At 35.8% G+C, this 19249-nt stretch overlaps 2 protein-coding genes across 2 annotated transcripts; one reads left to right on the forward strand and one right to left on the reverse strand.

The window, feature by feature from the left end:
• Positions 1-1441: 1441 nt before the first annotated feature.
• Positions 1442-2725, forward strand: LOC123658086 (the record flags this gene model as incomplete). Its single annotated transcript, XM_045593558.1, has 1 exon — positions 1442-2725. A coding segment is annotated over exon 1 (1206 nt), but the record flags the coding sequence as incomplete, so codon positions are not given.
• Positions 2726-4212: 1487 nt separating this feature from the next.
• LOC123657598 (collagenase-like) lies at positions 4213-6421 on the reverse strand. Its single transcript, XM_045593120.1, has 5 exons — positions 6230-6421; positions 5878-6145; positions 4948-5037; positions 4544-4722; positions 4213-4347 (listed from the first exon to the last, which is right to left on the reverse strand). The coding sequence occupies exons 1-5, from the start codon at positions 6419-6421 to the stop codon at positions 4249-4251; spliced, it is 828 nt and encodes a 275-aa protein (XP_045449076.1). The 3' UTR covers positions 4213-4248.
• Between the last annotated feature and the right edge of the window lie 12828 nt (positions 6422-19249).

Below are 19249 nucleotides of genomic sequence, written 5' to 3' on the forward strand. Positions count from 1 at the left end.
TTCCAGCGGGGGTGTTTACAGTTTAAGTCGCCGGCCAGAATGACCGCGACGTCCAACGAGAGTAGTGATCTTAAGTCACTTTCTAATAGGGATTTGCTCGGAGAGGAGTAGGCTAAGATTATTGTTATGGGCTGATGGCCCGTCAAACTGACTCGACATATTGAAACCTCGATAGATGCAGAAAATGCAAAAACATTAAAACAATGGTAACAGCACTTTACGACTTTACTCCCCGAGGGAGTCAATTTATTTGAGATCTAACAATTATTTTTCGATTTATAGCTAATAATACGTTCTTACTTGACTATTTTTTCGCGACCTACATTGTATTATACTGCCTTTTACTGGGAGTACCAATTTTTATGGTTTTTAATTTAATTAAAAGCTGATGTGTATCATGTGGTTACATTTCAATTTCATCGAGATTTTATTATGAATTTTTGAGTAATCTTTGATAACGCGTATTTACTTGACTTTTTTCGTCTACCTACGCTGTATTACGTGTCGATGTAATTGAAGTCGGTTTTTTTTTCGTTTGCGAGCAAACACAATTATAAGTAGTGTACTACAGTACTATATATATTAGAACTATAATTATATACTTTTAGAAATAATTTTGGATTATTATAATTAAATATCTTTTATATTTGATTATTTTTTTCATAAAGAAAACATATCAACGAGTACTGTAGTTTACATAACAATTAAAAACATTTTAAATCGTTTACACTTTTTCAATTCATTAAAATTATCTAACGATATCTATACTTAAAAATAGTAATGGTAAAAACTAATCGGTACAATTACATAGGTATTTTGATAATTTTGTCGAAGGACAGTCTGTCATAATCGATATTGAATTTGAAAATGTAATTGCTAAACATTTTGAATGTAATTGCTTTCATTTTTATCTGTTTGGATCTTGGACGTACATTTGGCTGGCTCAAGTTATATGTTAAACCTTTTCCTTTTATTTAATACTAGCCGCCCCGTGCCTACTTCGTTGGTCGTTAATTATTTTTGTGATGCAAATATATAGTAAAGTTTTCATCCCGCTCGCATTTCTCCGGCTTGATTTACATATACTATTATTTTACACGGATTTGTCTATTCAATAACAATAAAATATAGCCTCTATCACTCATGAATAGTGTAGCTTTCTATTAGTAAAAGAATTTTCGTGATCGGATCAGTATTTGCGAAGATTACCCCCTACAAACAAACAAAGTTAGAAACTGTACCTCTTACTTAGTACTCCGAGTCGTTGAATCTAGACGTCAAATCTTTGATTCCTTCTTTCCAAAACCACCTAAGCTGTATGGTTTGCCAAAAATACACAAGGCTAATGCTCCACTCCGTCCAATTGTAAGCCAGATCGACTCACCAACCAGCCTACAGACTGGCTAAACATGTTGCCCATGTACTTTCGCCACTGCGTGGACAAACCAGAGCACATACACGGGATTCGTACCACTTTGTTAATGAGATCAAACATCTACATCTCAGTGACAATGAAACTATGGTTAGTTTTGATGTGCAATCACTCTTTACATGCTTACCGGTTGAAGATTGCATTAGTATTGTGTCAAGAAAGCTGAAGGAAAATGACATGCCGATAGAATATGCTGACCTTCTCAAGCATTGCCTTACATCTGGCTACATGTTGTGGAATAATCAGTTCTACAAGCAAGTAGATGGCGTAGCGATGGGTTCACCAGTATCCCCCGTTGTTGCCGACATATTTATGGAGGACTTCGAGGAGACTGCTCTGCGTACCTCGCCCATAACACCCAGGTTCTACAAACGGTATGTAGATGATACTTTCACAATATTACCATCTGATAAAGTATCCATATTCTTACACCATCTTAACTCCATAAATTCCAAAATTCAATTCACAATGGAGTTGGAGGCAAATAAATCTTTAGCTTTCTTAGATGTATTAGTCATCCGTAATCCCAACAATACCTTAAGCCATACAGTGTATAGAAAGCATACCCATACGGATAGGTACTTAAACGGTGAATCACACCATCATCCAACACAGTTAGCTACCGTGGGTAAATCTTTGTTTCAGAGAGCACGAGGGATCTGCGATGAGCGACACCTGGAGACCGAACTTCAACATGTCAAGCAAGTACTGCGAGACAACAAGCTTCGGGTACCGCGTCCTCATCGCAGTGAACGTGTGAAACCAGCCACCGTCGAACGAGTACCTGCTGTGCTACCTTTTATGAAAGGGGTCACTGACAAGATTGGCTTCATCTTAAAGCGAGCTTCTATAAAAACTTTTTTCAAGCCGCCAAAAACGATAAGTCAATTTTTACCATCTGTCAAGTGTCATATACCCTTACAAGATGCAGGAGTATACAAGCTTGATTGTGACTGTGGTCTCTCTTATATAGGACAAACAAAACGATCGATCAAAACTCGCGTTAAAGAACATATAGCTGACTTAAAACATCGTCGCTATACTAAGTCCGCAATCTGTGAACACAGTCTAGACACAGCTAGCCATTATATTAGATTCGATAGACCACAGATCCTCGCAAAAGAACACCGATTCCAACCAAGGATGATCCGTGAGGCTATTGAAATTAAAAAACATCCAAATTTCAATAGAGAAGATGGCTGGCAATTACCACCTGCTTGGGACCCCATTATTAATATAATTAAATCAAAAACCAAGCATAATTCACTACAGATTAAAGACTCAATTAGCACATTCTGCGTAGATGGGACTATATAAGATATTGATGTATGTCGGGTAGTTTCGAATAACTTTGTAACGTTGGGACGTCTGACACCTCAGTCCCCCCGTGACTATGGTTGCTGTAAAGTATCCGAAACGTCGGGAATCAAAAGATAATAATAAACCGCGATAAAATCCGAAAAAAGTTGTTTCATTAAATGAGTAAAATTCGCGTAAACATTAGAAAACAATAAGCTACATGTTATATAAAAAATGCTAAAAATTATGATGTACAATACAATATTATAGCCCGTTTAAGACACGCGATATAACAGAAAAACTGTTTATTGCTCGTCCTGTAAAATTTAATTTTCACTAATACCACTCTAATCCTCGGGGGCGTAGAAATTTAAATGGGACCAAATGACATGCACCACCTTTTGATTAATTTTTTTTAACAAAATCGGTGGTCCACTCAGTCAAAAGTTCTGAAGAAACATACATAAAAAAAATACAATCGAATTGAGAACCTCCTCCTTTTTGGTCGAGTCGGTTAAAAATATAAATATTAACCATTTACAAATATTAATAATAACTATTTTAAAAAAACCTTTTTAATATCGAATAAGATTAATTTACGCACTTAACTCTATTCTTTTGTCTTATTTTCAATGTGAAAAGAAGAATTTTGCTAGTATAAACAAAAAAGTTAACACAAACAAATACACTTCTATATTCGCCTTTGCACATCTCCCTGTCTTTTAACAAAACTTGGGAATACACGTCATCACCTCAAAATGAGAGTTTTTCGCCAGTCGATAACTTTTATAGGGGCTTACACATTGATTTTTAGAGATGAAGATATCTCTCGTATTGCGTAATAGAATAAAACTTGTGAAGACGGAATAACTGCGAACTCATTAAGAAGGATCAGGTCAATCGACTCAACTAATTTAGCAAAACTTTTTTTTGTGTACAATTAGAGAGGTATACAAGCATATTGTCATCTGATAGTTAGCGGTTACCGTCGCCTATAGACGCCTACAACACTAGAAGAATCGCAAATACATTGCTGACACTACTCATGGTCATGACCCTCCCGAAGAGCTCTGGCAATCTTTTCATATAGACGAAGAATCGGAGCTACTATTAAGGAGAAGATAATTTTGATAGTAAATACTTTTTCTGAAGCAATTTTGTGACAGTGTAGGTAATAAAATAATATTATATATTTTCTTGTAACAAATAATGTTTTTTAACTTAGACGTTATTTATTTTAAACTTAAATTTTAATCATTAAGGATATTAGCTTAATATTTTATACATTAATGAAAAATTAAGAGCTGTGCCCAATTCAATGTCATGTATGATATGTTATATTTTTTTCAAAAGGTTGGTGTACTCCAATTTTAAAACAATATTTATTCTGCAGGTTAATAATTAAATGTAAACAAACCTAAGTCTTCGAATAGTTAAATAGTAGAGGTGTTGTAATGAAACAATCAAAGAAAATAAAGTTAAATCGAAATATTTATTTAAATAATAGCACGTGAAGTCTATTGTGCGCTGAGCCAAGAAGCAAACGAGGTAACTCTGGCAAAACCAGCTGGACCTGTCGTGCAACCGTGGATCGAATTGAAGGAAGCGATACCAATCTGCGCAAAAACAAAATACGTTATTTAATTAAGTATTAATTGTAAGCGTTGTCCTTCAATGTAGTTATATTTTTAGTAACGGAATGTGTAATGTAAAGTTTTTTAAAAGTAAACAAATAAAATTGTATTTGAATAAAGCAAAAAGGGAAGTCGTTACTGGTATAAAATAAAGCCGAGGACAGAAAAAAATACTGACCAATGTATTGCCGATCGCGAGAGGGCCTCCTGAGTCACCTAAACAGGGGCTTCTGCCACCGCTATTAGACGTGCATAAAGTGGAATCGACGACAATGCCGGCAACATATGATCTAGCACATGTGTTGTTATCAATTACTTGCAGGCTTACATGTCTCGCTACAGTTGATACTGCGCCGACTGAAATTAATAAATAATTATCAAAAGATTAATTAAAATGCTACTATAGTCGCAATATAAACAAAAAAAGTAAAAAAAAAAACAAAACAAATGAAGTCGAATAATATGTAAAGGTTAACACATTTACTTATAAATTTTTGAATATTATACATATTTACAATATTATACATATTTACAATTCACAACTTAAAAACTAAATATTAATAGAAAGTAAAATAAACTTACAATCACTCGTACTTCCGAAACCAGCAGCTACAGCCGTAGCACCGACATAGTCGTTGGAGCCAGTGGCTAACGCGATGGGCCGAATGTTGTCTAAGGAAATACGTTTCTTCAGTTTATTTTTTATTGAATACAGTCATGACATAATACACAGCTGTAATATTTCGTATCAAATACAATTTAATCAAAAACCAAAGAAACCTTATTATTAAATAATTGTGTTTGCTAGCAAAACGAAAAAAAAAAAACGACTTCAATTACATCGACAAGTAATACAACGTAGACGAAAAAAATTAACAAATGCACATAGTCGTATGCATATACTACATGCATGAAGTCGTCACTACGATTTTCGATGTTTCCCCTCGCTTTCTTTAGGATTCTATCATCAGATCCTGGTTTCCTTATCATTGTACCACCCTTGAGATATCTCCTTTCAAACAAAAAAAGAATTATCAAAATCGGGTCATAAACGACGAAGTTATCCCCGAACATACATAAAAAATATATATATACGGTCGAATTGAGTAACCTCCTCCTTTTTTGAAATCGGTTAATAAATCATTTTAAGTTACGCAACTTTCATAAATCAGATTACGCGGTCCTATATAAAATTCGTGATAAAAAGTATTTATTTCAACTAGTGATATTATAAACTCAAAACATCGATAAAAATTAATAAAATCGGAGTGAGTTTGTAATGTTAAAATAATCGCTTTTTAAATGCATATGAATAAATGGTACATATACCAAAATGACATTTTTTACAATTTTCGTCTGTCTGTCTGTCTGGCTCTTGTTTCCTGTAACTTAACAATTTTTTTTAACTCCACGCTGACGAAGTCGCAGGAACAACTAGTATAAAATAAAAATCTAGCAAGAGTTAAGACTGATAGAATTTAAAATTTTATTATACTATAAAAACTGACTTACTGTTGAAAGTAACGGAACTGATGCGAATCACAGCAACATTGTTATTGAGGTTATTCGTGTTATAATTGGGATGCGTAACAACATCGTTGGTGTCGATACGAACGCCACCAAAACTGTAGTTAACAGTTCCAAGAACGACGGTAAAACGACTAGCTTGGTAACTACGACTTCTCCAACAATGAGCAGCAGTGACCAGTCTGGTGTTACTAATAAGAGAAGATCCGCAAGTTGATATTTGTCCGTTGGTCAATGTGATTCGTAGAACAGCCTTTAAAAATTACAAAAATTTTATTAAATAATAGACGTAAAACCCAGATAGTTAGAGCTATTGACTAAAAATTATCAAACATACCAAATGGGGAATAGCCCCTTGGGCCGTAACCTGCCCTCCAATGATCCTGGAACCATCGAAGTCCACTGCCGCCTCAGCAGCGTCTATGCGAGCCCTTTCGGGGATGCCGACCTCTAGATGGTAATCAGCGAAGATAGTTTCTTCTGCTGTAACAGCTAGAGCAAGGCCAAGGACGACGATGAAAAGTTTCATTTTGGAAGACAGTGTGTTGTTTTGCAATCGAACGCAAGCCTTAAATACTGATTTATATCTAATCTCAACGATGACTTGTTTTTTTTTAATCCAGTGAATAATCGTCTAGAAAATACAAGGACGTAAAATGATTACAAATATAATAATCACACAAAATAACCCCAAAATTATACATGTACGATACATGTATATTGTATAATATCACATTATAGGAAAACTGAAAACAAATTGTGGACTAACGTTTACTACTCAATATCCTAAAATTACAAGTTAAAATACCACGCAGACAGTAATGTTTGTTTTATTAAAATCTATATTTAAAGTTTAGTACTTCTGATTAATATTTTGAAATAAATATACGTTTCAATAAGACCTAATACTTTTTCAATACTCAAAAAAAACGTATAAACATAATTGTGTTTGCTCGCAAACGAAAAAAAAACCGACTTCAATTACATCGACGAGTAATACAACGTAGATCGACGAAAAAATAGTCAAGTAACAACGCATTATCAAAGATTACTCAAAAAGTAGTTATCAGATCTCGATGAAATTTAAATGTGACCACATGATAAACATCGGCTTTCGATTAAATTAAAAATCATTAAAATCGGTACACCTAATAAAAAGTTATTGCGGATTTTCAAGAGTTTCTCTCGATTTCTCTGGGATCCCATCATCAGATCCTGGTTTCCTTATCATGGTACCAAACTAGGGATATCCCCTTTCCAACAAAAAAAGAATTAGCAAAATCGGTACATCAAGTAGAAAGTTATGCGGTATAATACAACGTAGGTCGACGAAAAAAGCGTCAAGTAAAAACGCATTATTAGATATAACTCGAAAAGTAGTTGTTAGATCTCAAAAAAATTTAAATGGGACCAATCGGCACACACCATCTTTCGATTAAAACAAAATTTGTTGAAATCGGTCTACCCGGTCAAAAGTTCTGATGTAACATACATAAAAAAAAAAAAAATACACAGTCGAATTGAGAACCTCCTCCTTTTTTGGAAGTCGGTTAATAAAAATGCAGTAGTTTTTCGCAAGTAGCTAAAAGTTTTAGATAACTCTATATTTTTTTATACAGTCGTGGTCGTCAAACAACTCACCTGATGTTAAGTTCCTACTACGCCTGCAACACCACAAACATAGCAAGTGCGTTGCTAACCCTACTCCCAATCCCCCAGGAGCTCTGGTCACTTTACTCACCACAGGAACACAACATTGCTTGAAAACAATATTATTTAGCTGTGATTATCTGTAAGGTTGAGGCACTTTCCCAGTTGAACTGCTATTTTTTATAGCCGATATTTCCTGCCGTCCCCTAACCCCAGTTAATGTTAAATAATAAATAATTAGTATGTGTAATAATTCAAAATGATCTCTTATTAATTATTATGATATATTGATGAATTATTTATGATAACAAACGGGACCGACGGCTTAACGTACTTTCCGAGGCGCGGTGTTGAGACCCACAAGGACAGACATCCAAATCGAAAAAAAATATTTATACAAATCAAATATTATCCTTCCCCCGGCATTCGCACAGTCATCACCCGTCTACAATTACTCCGTGTTTAAATATCTATACATACTCAATCTCAATTCCAAGTAATTTAAGATAAAATTAGTTATAGTGATTATAGGTAGTGTGTGAAGTGAATTTCTCAAAAAGAAAACAGTAATCAGTGCATAAATTGAAGTTAACCAAATTTAACAATGAAACATTAATAATTCACAATTGATCGGCTGGTGGGTAAATAACAAATTACTTTACGCGCAGTGCACGGAATTCTCACCGTTATGTAGCGAGCAGAAGCGACATTATCGTGTGCTTTGACGCGCGGTGACGTATTTTACGTATTGTAACAAAGAGTAGGCGACACAGACTGCACAACTAATTATAGCGATATTACATTGCCTCTGAGAGGACAACTCCATAGATTTTTTTTATTTTGCTACTTTCGGTGTTGCCGGTGTGTCATTTGTCACCTTGTGTTTGTTGTGCACTGTTACATTTCAACTGTCACTATGCCGCTTGACCGTACTCCTCCTGCTTCGTCGGCACTTTGTGACGTAGTTTCCGAGACTGAAAATATAACTGAAAACGTGTCTCCGCTGCGACAGCACTCATCGGAACCTGACATGTCGTCTCTCGTGAACCTTGTAAGTGTCACGGAACGAAAAAAAAGGAAAAGAGATGGAGATCACAATTTGTCTCTTGTTATTCAGGATATGTTTGCAGCGTTTTCTAAAAATCAGGAAGGAAACTTTGCGCAACTTAGGGCTGTTATTGAGGGATTAAACGAGCAGAACGCGGAATTGAAGAAAAGTATAGAACTAATGTCTAGTAAATATGATGAATTTTTGATCATCATCATCATTACAGCCTATACAGTCCACTGCTGGACATAGGCCTCCACAAGTTTACGCCAAAAATAACGTGAACTCATGTGTTTTGCCCATAGTCACCACGCTGGGCAGGCGGGTTGGTGACCGCAGTACTGGCTTTGTCGCACCGAAGACGCTGCTGCCCGTCTTCGGCCTGTGTATTTCAAAGCCAGCAGTTGGATGGTTATCCCGCCATCGGTCGGCTTCTTAAGTTCCAAGGTGGTTGTGGAACCTTGTTATCCTTTTTTTAATTTTTGATACAAATTAAAAATCTTGAACAGCAAAAAAATAAGGATAAAAAAACTATAGCGCACCTTGAGGACAGAATAGATTACTTGGAGCGTAAATCTAGATCAACTGGTCTTGAAATTAAAAATGTCCCTAAATTGGAGAACGAAACAAAAGAAAGACTCTGTAATGTGGTAAAAAATCTCGGTAAAGTATTAAATTTGGATGTTAATTCTAACAGTATCAAGGATATACACAGAACTAATCCTAAAAAAGATAAATTGCACAAACCAATTATTGTGTAGTTTAATACAGTTTTACTGAAGGATAAAATATTGCAAAACATCAATATCTTTAATAAGTCTAAGAAAAAAGAAGAAAAATTGAACACATCATGCTTACAATTTAATCAACCTGTAAATCCTATTTTCGTGACGGAGACACTAACGACTAGGACTCAAAAACTATTTTACTTGGCAAGGACGTTCCAAAAAAGTCACGGTTTCACTTACTGCTGGACTTCACATGGCGTTATTTACCTCCGAAAGGATGCAAATTCACCACAGATAAATACGGAAGCAGATATTAATAAAGTAAAAAGTTCAATATGACTAGATTTTGAAATAAACAACTTATTTTTGTATACTTTAGTTAATCGTAAGTTATCCATTTTCATTTATATTTTGTTTCTAAGATGTTTTTTTTATAATTAATTCACAATCTACACACATTAACATTTACAATTACACAATTAACAACAGTAAACTTTCACATTCTAAGTGCAGTTACTATAATAAATGGCATTTCCTACTACTATTAGTCAAGGGTTTACCCGTACTATTAATGGAACTTATACGTAGTATGTTCTTTAATTCGATAATATAATAAAAATTTCGGAAGAAATTGAAGATATTTCTACTTCCAAGGTTCATGCATGCGATATTGATGGATGTAATAAATTAGTGGGGAACTCCCCCAATAGTTTTAAAAGTCTCAGGCAAAATATGCGTAGCATTTATAAAAATATGTCCGATTTTGAGGTTTTGATTCATAGGTTAGGGATTGAATTTGATATGATGGTTCTTACTGAAAGTTGGCATGGTAACTCTCTCTTTATACCTGGACTTAATAATTATAACTCATTTAAAACTCAAAGCAACAAGAAACAAAATGATGGCGTTGCTCTTTATATCAGGGATAATTTGTCTTTTTCTGTAGAGGAACCTTCATTTCAAGAAGGCAACTGTTTAATTTCGACACATGGAAACGATATTGCAATTATATATATTTACAGATCGCCGTCGTATCATAACATTGATTTATTTCTAACATCGTTAAACATAGTTAAAAATATTTTTTTGACAGGTGATATAAACATTTATATTAAAAAAACGGATTTAATTAGTGATAGATATCTAACATTAGCTGCTTATCACGGACTTTTTCTTGGTCATAATCTTACAACCCGCGAAGTAAGCGATTCTTGTTTGGATCACTTTTTGATAAAGACCAATTTCCCGTCTTTAATTATTGTTCCGCGGGCAAGAATAACTGACCACTTTCCTGTTATGATATCAGTAAATATGAATGTAGATCGTGTCTATAGTACCACGAGTTATAGCAAAGTTAACACGCCTAATATTAAAACTGATTTGTTAAAAATTAATCTTGTGCCTATTTTTCTTTTAATGATCCTAACCATGCTATTGAATATTTTGTTAATGTGATTAAAGAGGTTATTTACAAAAATACTGTCTCCATCACTTTGTCATCACGAAAGAGAATATTAAAAAACCCTGGATAACGCCGGGCCTATTACGTTGTATAAAACATAGAGACAAATTACATAAAAAAACTAAACTTTTCCGTCTTAACTTAATCCTAAAAATATCTTATAGCAGATACCGAAACTTCTGTAAAATGCACTATTAAAAAAGGTAAAAAATAATTATGAAAAAAATGAAATAAGTAATGCTAAAAATGATAATAAAAAGTTGTGGAAATTAATAAAAAATAGGTTAAATACTTCAAACAGAGACAGTAATTCATCTATTGAGTTGTTAAATATTTCGGATTCGTCCTTAAACTCACTAAACGAAATTAACGACTATTTCATTACAGTTGTTAAAACATTAGCAGAAAAATCCTACATTCGCCAAAATAAACAAAATAACTGTTCATCATCGATGCGGAATAATGAATCGCGATTAAGTTCTTTTGTTTTGTTAGACACAACTCAGGATGAAATAAGTCAATGTATAGGCAGCTTGAAAAATTCTGCCACTGTTGGTTGGAATGGTATTTCTAACATATTTATCAAGGAACATAAAGAGTTTTTAATTCCGCCATTAACACATTTTTAATTTATGTTTGAATATGGGAATTTTTCCCACAATCCTCAAAAAATCTGAGATACACCCGATTTACAAAAGGGGAGACAAAAAATTACCTGTGAACTATAGACCTGCATCTATTTTGCCCTCGTTGTCAAAAATTTTGGAAAAAAATTATAAATAATAGGCTCACTGTTTATTTAGAAAATAATAATATTATTTCGTCAACTCAGTTTGGTTTTCGTAGGGGGAAATCAACAGATGATGCAGTATTTACACTAACTGATTATATAAGTCAAAATTTGGATAAAGGAAAAAAAAATTTATCCATTTTTTGGACTTGGCGAAAGCCTTTGACACTATTTCGGCACCCAAATTGATTTCTAAATTGGAGGTATTGGGAGTGAGAGGTAAACAACTACAGTTGTTGTAGCTACCTTTCGGAACGTACACAATGTATACGTGTCGATATTATGTTAGTAATTGTCTTCAGGTCGAGGATGGCGTTCCACAGGGTAGTATTCTAGGTCCTACACTGTTTTTGATTTATATCAATAACCTCTCATCCTTGTTTTTTTCACAAGGTAAATTGATATCGTATGCGGATGATAATGCATTAGTATTCGTCGGTGATTCATGGTCTGAGGTTTTTGCAGCTGCGCAGGATGGTTTTGATGTTGTAATTGAATGGCTTCAAAATAACAAATTAACAATAAATATTGAAAAGACCAAGTATATGGTGCATTCGGTTCGCAACATAAATGGGCCGGGTGAGGTCTACAAACTGATATGTCATTCCTGTGTTCGAGGCTCAAACTGCGCTTGCCCTTTTATTGGGCGAGTGGATTTTGTCAAATATCTAGGTATTACCATAGACTGTAACCTTAACTTTAAACGGCATATTTATGATTTATCAAGTAAAATTCGAAAGTTAACTTACATTTTTAGAAATCCTCGAGATGTTGTTGAACCAACTATTTTAAAAAGAATATACTTAGCTTTATGTCAATCTATCATTTCATATTGCATTGTATCTTGGGGTGGAGCATCAAAAACAACTTTAAAATCTCTTGAGATAGCTCAACGCGCGTTACTTAAAGTTAGTACTTTCAAGCCACTTCTTTATCCAACGAATGAAATATATAAATATTGTGAGGTCTTTACAGTTCGACAGTTATTTTTACTTCATATTATCTTGAAACAACATTCAGAGCTATATAAATATACCAAGAAAATATTAAATAAGCGCCGAAATTATACAATATGTTCCAACAATCAAAAGTTTCGAACTGCATTTATTCGTAAATTTTATTGTTACTTGGGACCTTTTATCTATAACAAAATTAATAAAAGGTTGAAAGTTTCTTCTGACAATAGTAAAATATGTAAAACAAAAAATTTTAACTATTTTTTGAGCTTATCTTATGATGATACGGAAAATCTTATCTGCACTTAAAATTGCTAAAGTAAAACTAATAATTAATCATTTATATAAACACTCCACAACTTCACGCCATTTTTGGCGTGAACTTGTGGAGGCCTATGTCCAGTAGTGGACTGCGAAAGGCTGCTGTGATCTCTAGGTCTCACCAAACTTAGAGTTCCAAAGCAATTTTTTTTTCTCGCAGTGGATCGATTTTGCAATTTCGATGGTTCGTCTGCATTCATGGATACGTGGAATTTTCAAAATGTATGTATTTATCATCCGTGATCACGATTCGATAGAATTTTTTTTTTTTTATCTATCGAGCAGCAATTTACATATAATTTTTCAGTGTTGTGAATCGTATTTCAAATATGTACTATAATTTCGTTGTTATAAAATATAAATTTGTTGGCAAAAGTTTGAGGTGGATTTCAAAAATCCCTTCGTAATATTTAGCTGCTTATATACCTCATATTTATTCTTTATTGCACTTAAAAAAAAATAAGCAAGTAAAAATCATATGTACAAAGAAATTTGGCAAGAGCAAACTTATCTCTAGAAGACATATCCATGGTGGTGAGAATTGCTGTTATCGCGGGGCACGGAAGTGCTAGAGTGATTAATAATAATGATTATAAATCGATAAACTTATTCAGAACTAGCTTTTACCCACGACTTCGCTCGCATTGAATTATTTTAAATAAAAAGTATTCCATGTGACTTCCAATACATCCAAGAATATGTGTACAAAGTGTCATGATGATCGGTTTAGTCGTTTTGGCGTGAAAGCATAACAAACAAACTTACATTCACACTTATAATATTATCAGAAATTAATAATATAAAATAGATGTACAGGCTACAGACACACTTACATGAACATGTACATACATACATACATACATAAATACACACATTGAGACTATATCCATTATGAGAGGTTCCTAAATTCGGAGTAAAGATAATTTCTTAGCTTGTCCTTAAAAGCATAAATTGAAGTGCTTTCTTGGATCACTTTTGGTAAGCGATTCCAAAGCGTTGCAGCACGTATAGTGAAAAAATTGAGTGTTATGTCTGGGGACTTCAAGCATCGATTGTGATGTGGCGATATATATATATATATATATAAACTGTGTTTTAGTATAAAATTAATAATATCTGTCTAATTATAGCTAACTCATCAATGATAGTACTAATTAATTTGTGGCGGCACATCACTAGCCGCTACTCACATCCCTACTCGCGAACCGGTCCAGGCGCCCGCGGGGTGCGGACGCGCGCGGCGCGGGGAGAGAGCCTGTCTCCAGTCGGCCAGCGCACGCGCCAGAGCAACGCAAACACTCATCTACGCCGAACCTGTGCCACTCCGCTACGCGCGCTTTGCTTTCTTTATTCGTGTACAATATATTGTATGTGTTATCGCTTTGGCTTAATATACACGCATATTTGGTGGAAGTGTGGTTTGATTGGAAGCCCCCTCGCACTCCCACATTGGTGACCCCGACGTGATTAATATGCCGAACGAACAAGGGAGCAAGACCAACGCCGATCGCGACGGGCAGTTTAAAGATGCAATGGCGGACATAGACGCCACCGATGCAACGGTGAACAGGGTAGCCGTGCGTTTGCCGCCATTTTGGCCGGAGGACCCAGAGGTTTGGTTCGTGCAAGCTGAGGCGCAATTTCAAATATCAGGCGTTAAGGAGGATACTACGAAATTTTATCACGTTATCTCTCAGCTCGAACAAAGGTACGTACGCGAAATTAAAGATATAGTTAGGAATCCGCCATTGACTAATAAATACGAAAAATTAAAACAAGAACTTATTAAGCGTTTATCTATTTCCCGTCAACATCAAATTACCCAGCTCCTATCTCACGAGGAATTAGGCGATAGAAAACCGTCGCAGTTTTTACGCCATTTAAAAACTTTAGCGGCAGACGGAGTTACGGACGAGTTTTTACGCAGTTTGTGGTCGAGTCGTTTACCGCCACATGTTCAGGCAATTATTGTGTCTCAAACATCCGGTAGTCTGGAGGATGCCGCGGAGCTAGCGGATAAAATATGCGAGGTTACATCGACACCTTTGCATCAGCAAGTAGCGAGTACAAGCGTCACCGCCGTCGCCGCTTCTAGCAACTTCGACAGCTTAGTAAAGCGCATCGAAGGTATGATTACGTCACGCATCCGGACTGAGTTGAGCCAGCAAATTTCGCAACTTAATATTAATCAACGTAGCCGCCGTCCGTATCGAGGTGGACATCGTTCGAGGAGTAGAAGCCGCAGCCGTACACCTGGTGTTTGCTGGTACCATAATAGCTTCGGGGATAAGGCTAAGAAGTGTAGATCTCCTTGTATTTACAAGTCGGGAAACCACAGCGGCAGTTCGTAGAGGCGACAGACGACTGTCGGGGCACTACCAGTCGCCTTTTCATCACGGACCGGAAAACTAAGGTACAATATTTAATAGATACGGGTTCTGATTTGTGTGTTCTCCCGCGTCGGTTCCTGCGCCAGTTCAGACAGCCCACGGACTACAGACTCACTGCTGCAAACGGCAACAAACAAACTGTCAAAGGTACACCGTCACACTTCAACACCTCTAGACAATTTCAAGCTACCGCAATCGCGTTTTAGTCACGTGCACTTAGATTTGATCGGCCCGATGCCACCATCTCGCGACTACAGATACTGTCTTACAGCTGTCGATAGGTACACACGATGGCCAGAAGTACAGCCGCTTCAAGACATAACAGCTGAAACTGTGGCAAGGGCATTCTATGAAATATGGATTTCGCGTTTTGGCTGCCCGCAGACTTTGTCGACAGACAGAGGTCGGCAATTTACATCTCAAATTTTCAAAGCTCTTACAGACCTATGCGGAGTCCAGCTGCGCCACACGACTGCATACCACCCAGCAGCTAACGGAATGGTCGAGCGGTTCCATCGCACTCTGAAGGCTGCAATCATGGCTCACGACGAGAAACACTGGACGGATATCTTACCCGTGGTCCTGCTCGGTGTGCGGTCAGCCTGGAAAGAAGATCTGCAATGCTCTGTAGCAGAGATGGTATATGGTGAGCGCTTGAGAGTACCCGGTGAGTTCCTTCAATCCACTCATACTAACCAGTTGAAGCCGTCAGACTTTCTCTCACAACTGAGGCACAACATGTCACTTCTGAGACCCCAGGAAGCATCTCGACATTCTCCAGCTTCTGTATTTGTACATGACAACCTTAAAACTTGCAAGCATGTTTTTATTCGAAAGGATGGTCTTCGAGGATCATTAGAACCACCATATTCAGGCCCATATCTTGTACTTGACAGAACAAACAAGACAGTCATTGTGAAATTGGATAGAGGACCAGTGACTGTCTCAATGGATCGTGTAAAACCTGCTTACATACTGACCGACTCATTAGAAGACGCGCCGAAATCGGCGATTAAAAACCCTGATGGTCAACGTCTGGTAAAGACCACAAGGTCCGGACGCATAATCAGATTTCCCGATTATTTTTCCGCAGGTTTTCCAAACTCCAAGGGGGGTGGTGTGGCGGCACATCACTAGCCGCTACTCACATCCCTACTCGCGAACCGGTCCAGGCGCCCGCGGGGTGCGGACGCGCGCGGCGCGGGGAGAGAGCCTGTCTCCAGTCGGCCAGCGCACGCGCCAGAGCAACGCAAACACTCATCTACGCCGAACCAGCCGAGCGAACCATCGTTCCAGCCGTTTCGGAGGAGTATGTTAACTAACATTCTGACACGAGAATTATATATATAAGAGATATATATTTCTTTCCGATTATTCTCTACGTTGTTGTGTGGTTCTCTCATCTTTTCCTGCGAGTGTCGTAAGAGGAGGAGTGACTAAGGGATTCTCTACAGAATCTACATTCCGAATCGGTAGAAGCTTCACTTTTAAAATTTGTAAAATGACGATTCGGCCTATTTGAATAATGATTTTTTTTTAAATTGTGGCCCAAGATGGGAATCGAACCTACAACCCCTGGAGCTGAAAGTATGGTCACTGCAAACTGCACCAACGGACTATTATATAAATTATACTGCAAATGTCGTGAAAAAAATTATCTAAATTATTCAAATAATTCGACTGTATATAAGAACGACATTTTTTTTTTCATTGATTAGAGGAAGAGAAATATTTAATTTATTGAATGAGGAGTATAGAAGTAATGGTTTTCATTTTATTAAAATCTTCCAACGAGAAGACTCATTATGAAATAGATTTGCTTATCAATTAAAAGCAAGGAAAGCGATGACTATGCACAGCTTAATCTCCTTTTGCCGTTTCACTGCTCAGCTATTAGGCTAATAGATCGTCGAACTTTCCTAAAGCATTCAATATACTTTTAATGATATTGTTTTTAAAAAGAAAAAAATGAAATGTTTGCTTTCAAGTCGTTGTGTAATAGAAATCTTAATTTTGTATATTTTATTTTACGTTATTCATGGAAATCCTAATTAGCCTGCTGGCGCAGTTTCAAGTTAGTAACAGTAACCTTAGTAACAGAAGCGGTGTGAATATTATGTTAAGAATATTTTTTTAAAAAATTACCTAAACAGATGCTCCGTGTATTTTCACCCGCTTTGTGGTTACTTTTCTGCTCGTATGAGTTGTAAAATATATTTTTAAACCATAAACCTGACAATTTAAAACTATTACAATTTAAAATATTTTATTAAACAACAACCTAATGTTTATATTTTATTCCTAAGATTAATAGAAGTAAATTTCACCTTCCCAACACTAATTTTTAATAGGTATGTCATTACATCTTTTCATTGTTCACTTCTATAAAAATCGGACTGCTTACTCAATAACTTAGAAATTAGTCCGTGAACCAATAATACCATTTTTTTATGAATAGTGCCTTTTTAATATGTATGATTTTATTTTTGTGTTATCCACACATTAGGAATTCTAAACATTTTTGAATATCATATCAAAAATTGGCCGCTCCAGCGGGGTTCGAACCCGCGTCTCCGACTGACCGTGTCGGCGTTCTAGCCAATTAAGCTATGGAACGACGTACAATCAATTGCATGTCGTGTGTCTCGTATGTTGTGTGTCGTGTTGTCGGTCAATTTTTGATATGATATTCAAAAATATTTAGTGCCTGTTTTTTTAAATCACAGAAAGTTATGTACTGAATTTCGTATAGAAAATACAAAATTCATATTTCTAACAAAAATATTTTTGTTTAATGACGAAGAAAGTATATGCTTGCATGCTCTGTTTATGGCACAATAATTTCGATCATATTTAAAAAGATGACACCAAAATCTGAAATGGCCCTTTATTTTTATCGAGACAAAATCGCTGTGTCAATTACGCGCCCAATTAACCACGCCGTTTATTTTGAAAAGGTCCTTCTATTTCTTTTGTTTTTTACCTTATATTTGTTATCTTATAATATTCGAATACAAATTAAATGATAATATTTTTTACTATATACGAATTACCTACACGTTGTTTATCCAAAATTAATGACATTGCAAAAGATATCGTTAGAAAATGTGTTCATAGCGCAAACAAACTAAGCCTACGAGTCAAAAACAATTGTTACAACAGAACTTATCTTGAAAATAGTGTACACTGCATTACTTAAAGCGGGAAATTACTAAAGATTCTCATATTGCGCTTGAATAATGTCTGTAAGTAAACATACTTTATAGGCATCACATGTTAAAGGTTAATAATATTAGCTAAATTAACGTACTTGCGTTGTCGAGCACTACACTGACACGTGATAACTATAGCCACATAATATAAGAACTTTCTAAATATTTTAGTAATAATTTTATCTTATAAATCTAAATCTAATAATACAAATATAATAATGAAACCATTTCTATGACTCTGACTGCAAAGTTTAAGTTGATAAACGGATAGAAAGTTCTCGAAGGATTTGGCTTCGTTGATCTCATTTTATGCGAAGCCCAAAAAGTGCAGTCCCTCACTTTACATAAAATTTCAACAGAGTAAATTACTCGTTTAGTCATCGTATGTTTTACAACATAAAGTTTTTAAGCTATTGCACAGCTTCTATCGCGGGCCTTGAGCGCGGGGACCGAATCCAGAAATTCCATAACGAAAAAACCTCACGCTCCCCACTCCGACGGGCACGGAGGTGTGGCTTGAAGGCCGTGCATCGTCTAACGTCGTTTCAGTTCGGCAGTCTTCGACACGGCGTTGTGTGCGTGCGATTAGACGTATTGTACGACTCTACGAAACTCGCACGAATCGAGACGAGCTGCTCCGAAATCGGACGAATACATAAGCAGCTGTTTATGAGAAAGTATATAGGTGTATAAAAAATTGTAAAATACTAAAAATATTTTAAACAATATAAACTTTTTATTTATTTAATAAAAGAAAAAAAAATTGTTTTCTTATCGGTCACCACGCTCAAAAAGTGTAA

This window comes from Melitaea cinxia, chromosome 11 (assembly GCF_905220565.1).
Source record: "Melitaea cinxia chromosome 11, ilMelCinx1.1, whole genome shotgun sequence".
Classification (NCBI taxonomy): domain Eukaryota; kingdom Metazoa; phylum Arthropoda; class Insecta; order Lepidoptera; family Nymphalidae; genus Melitaea; species Melitaea cinxia.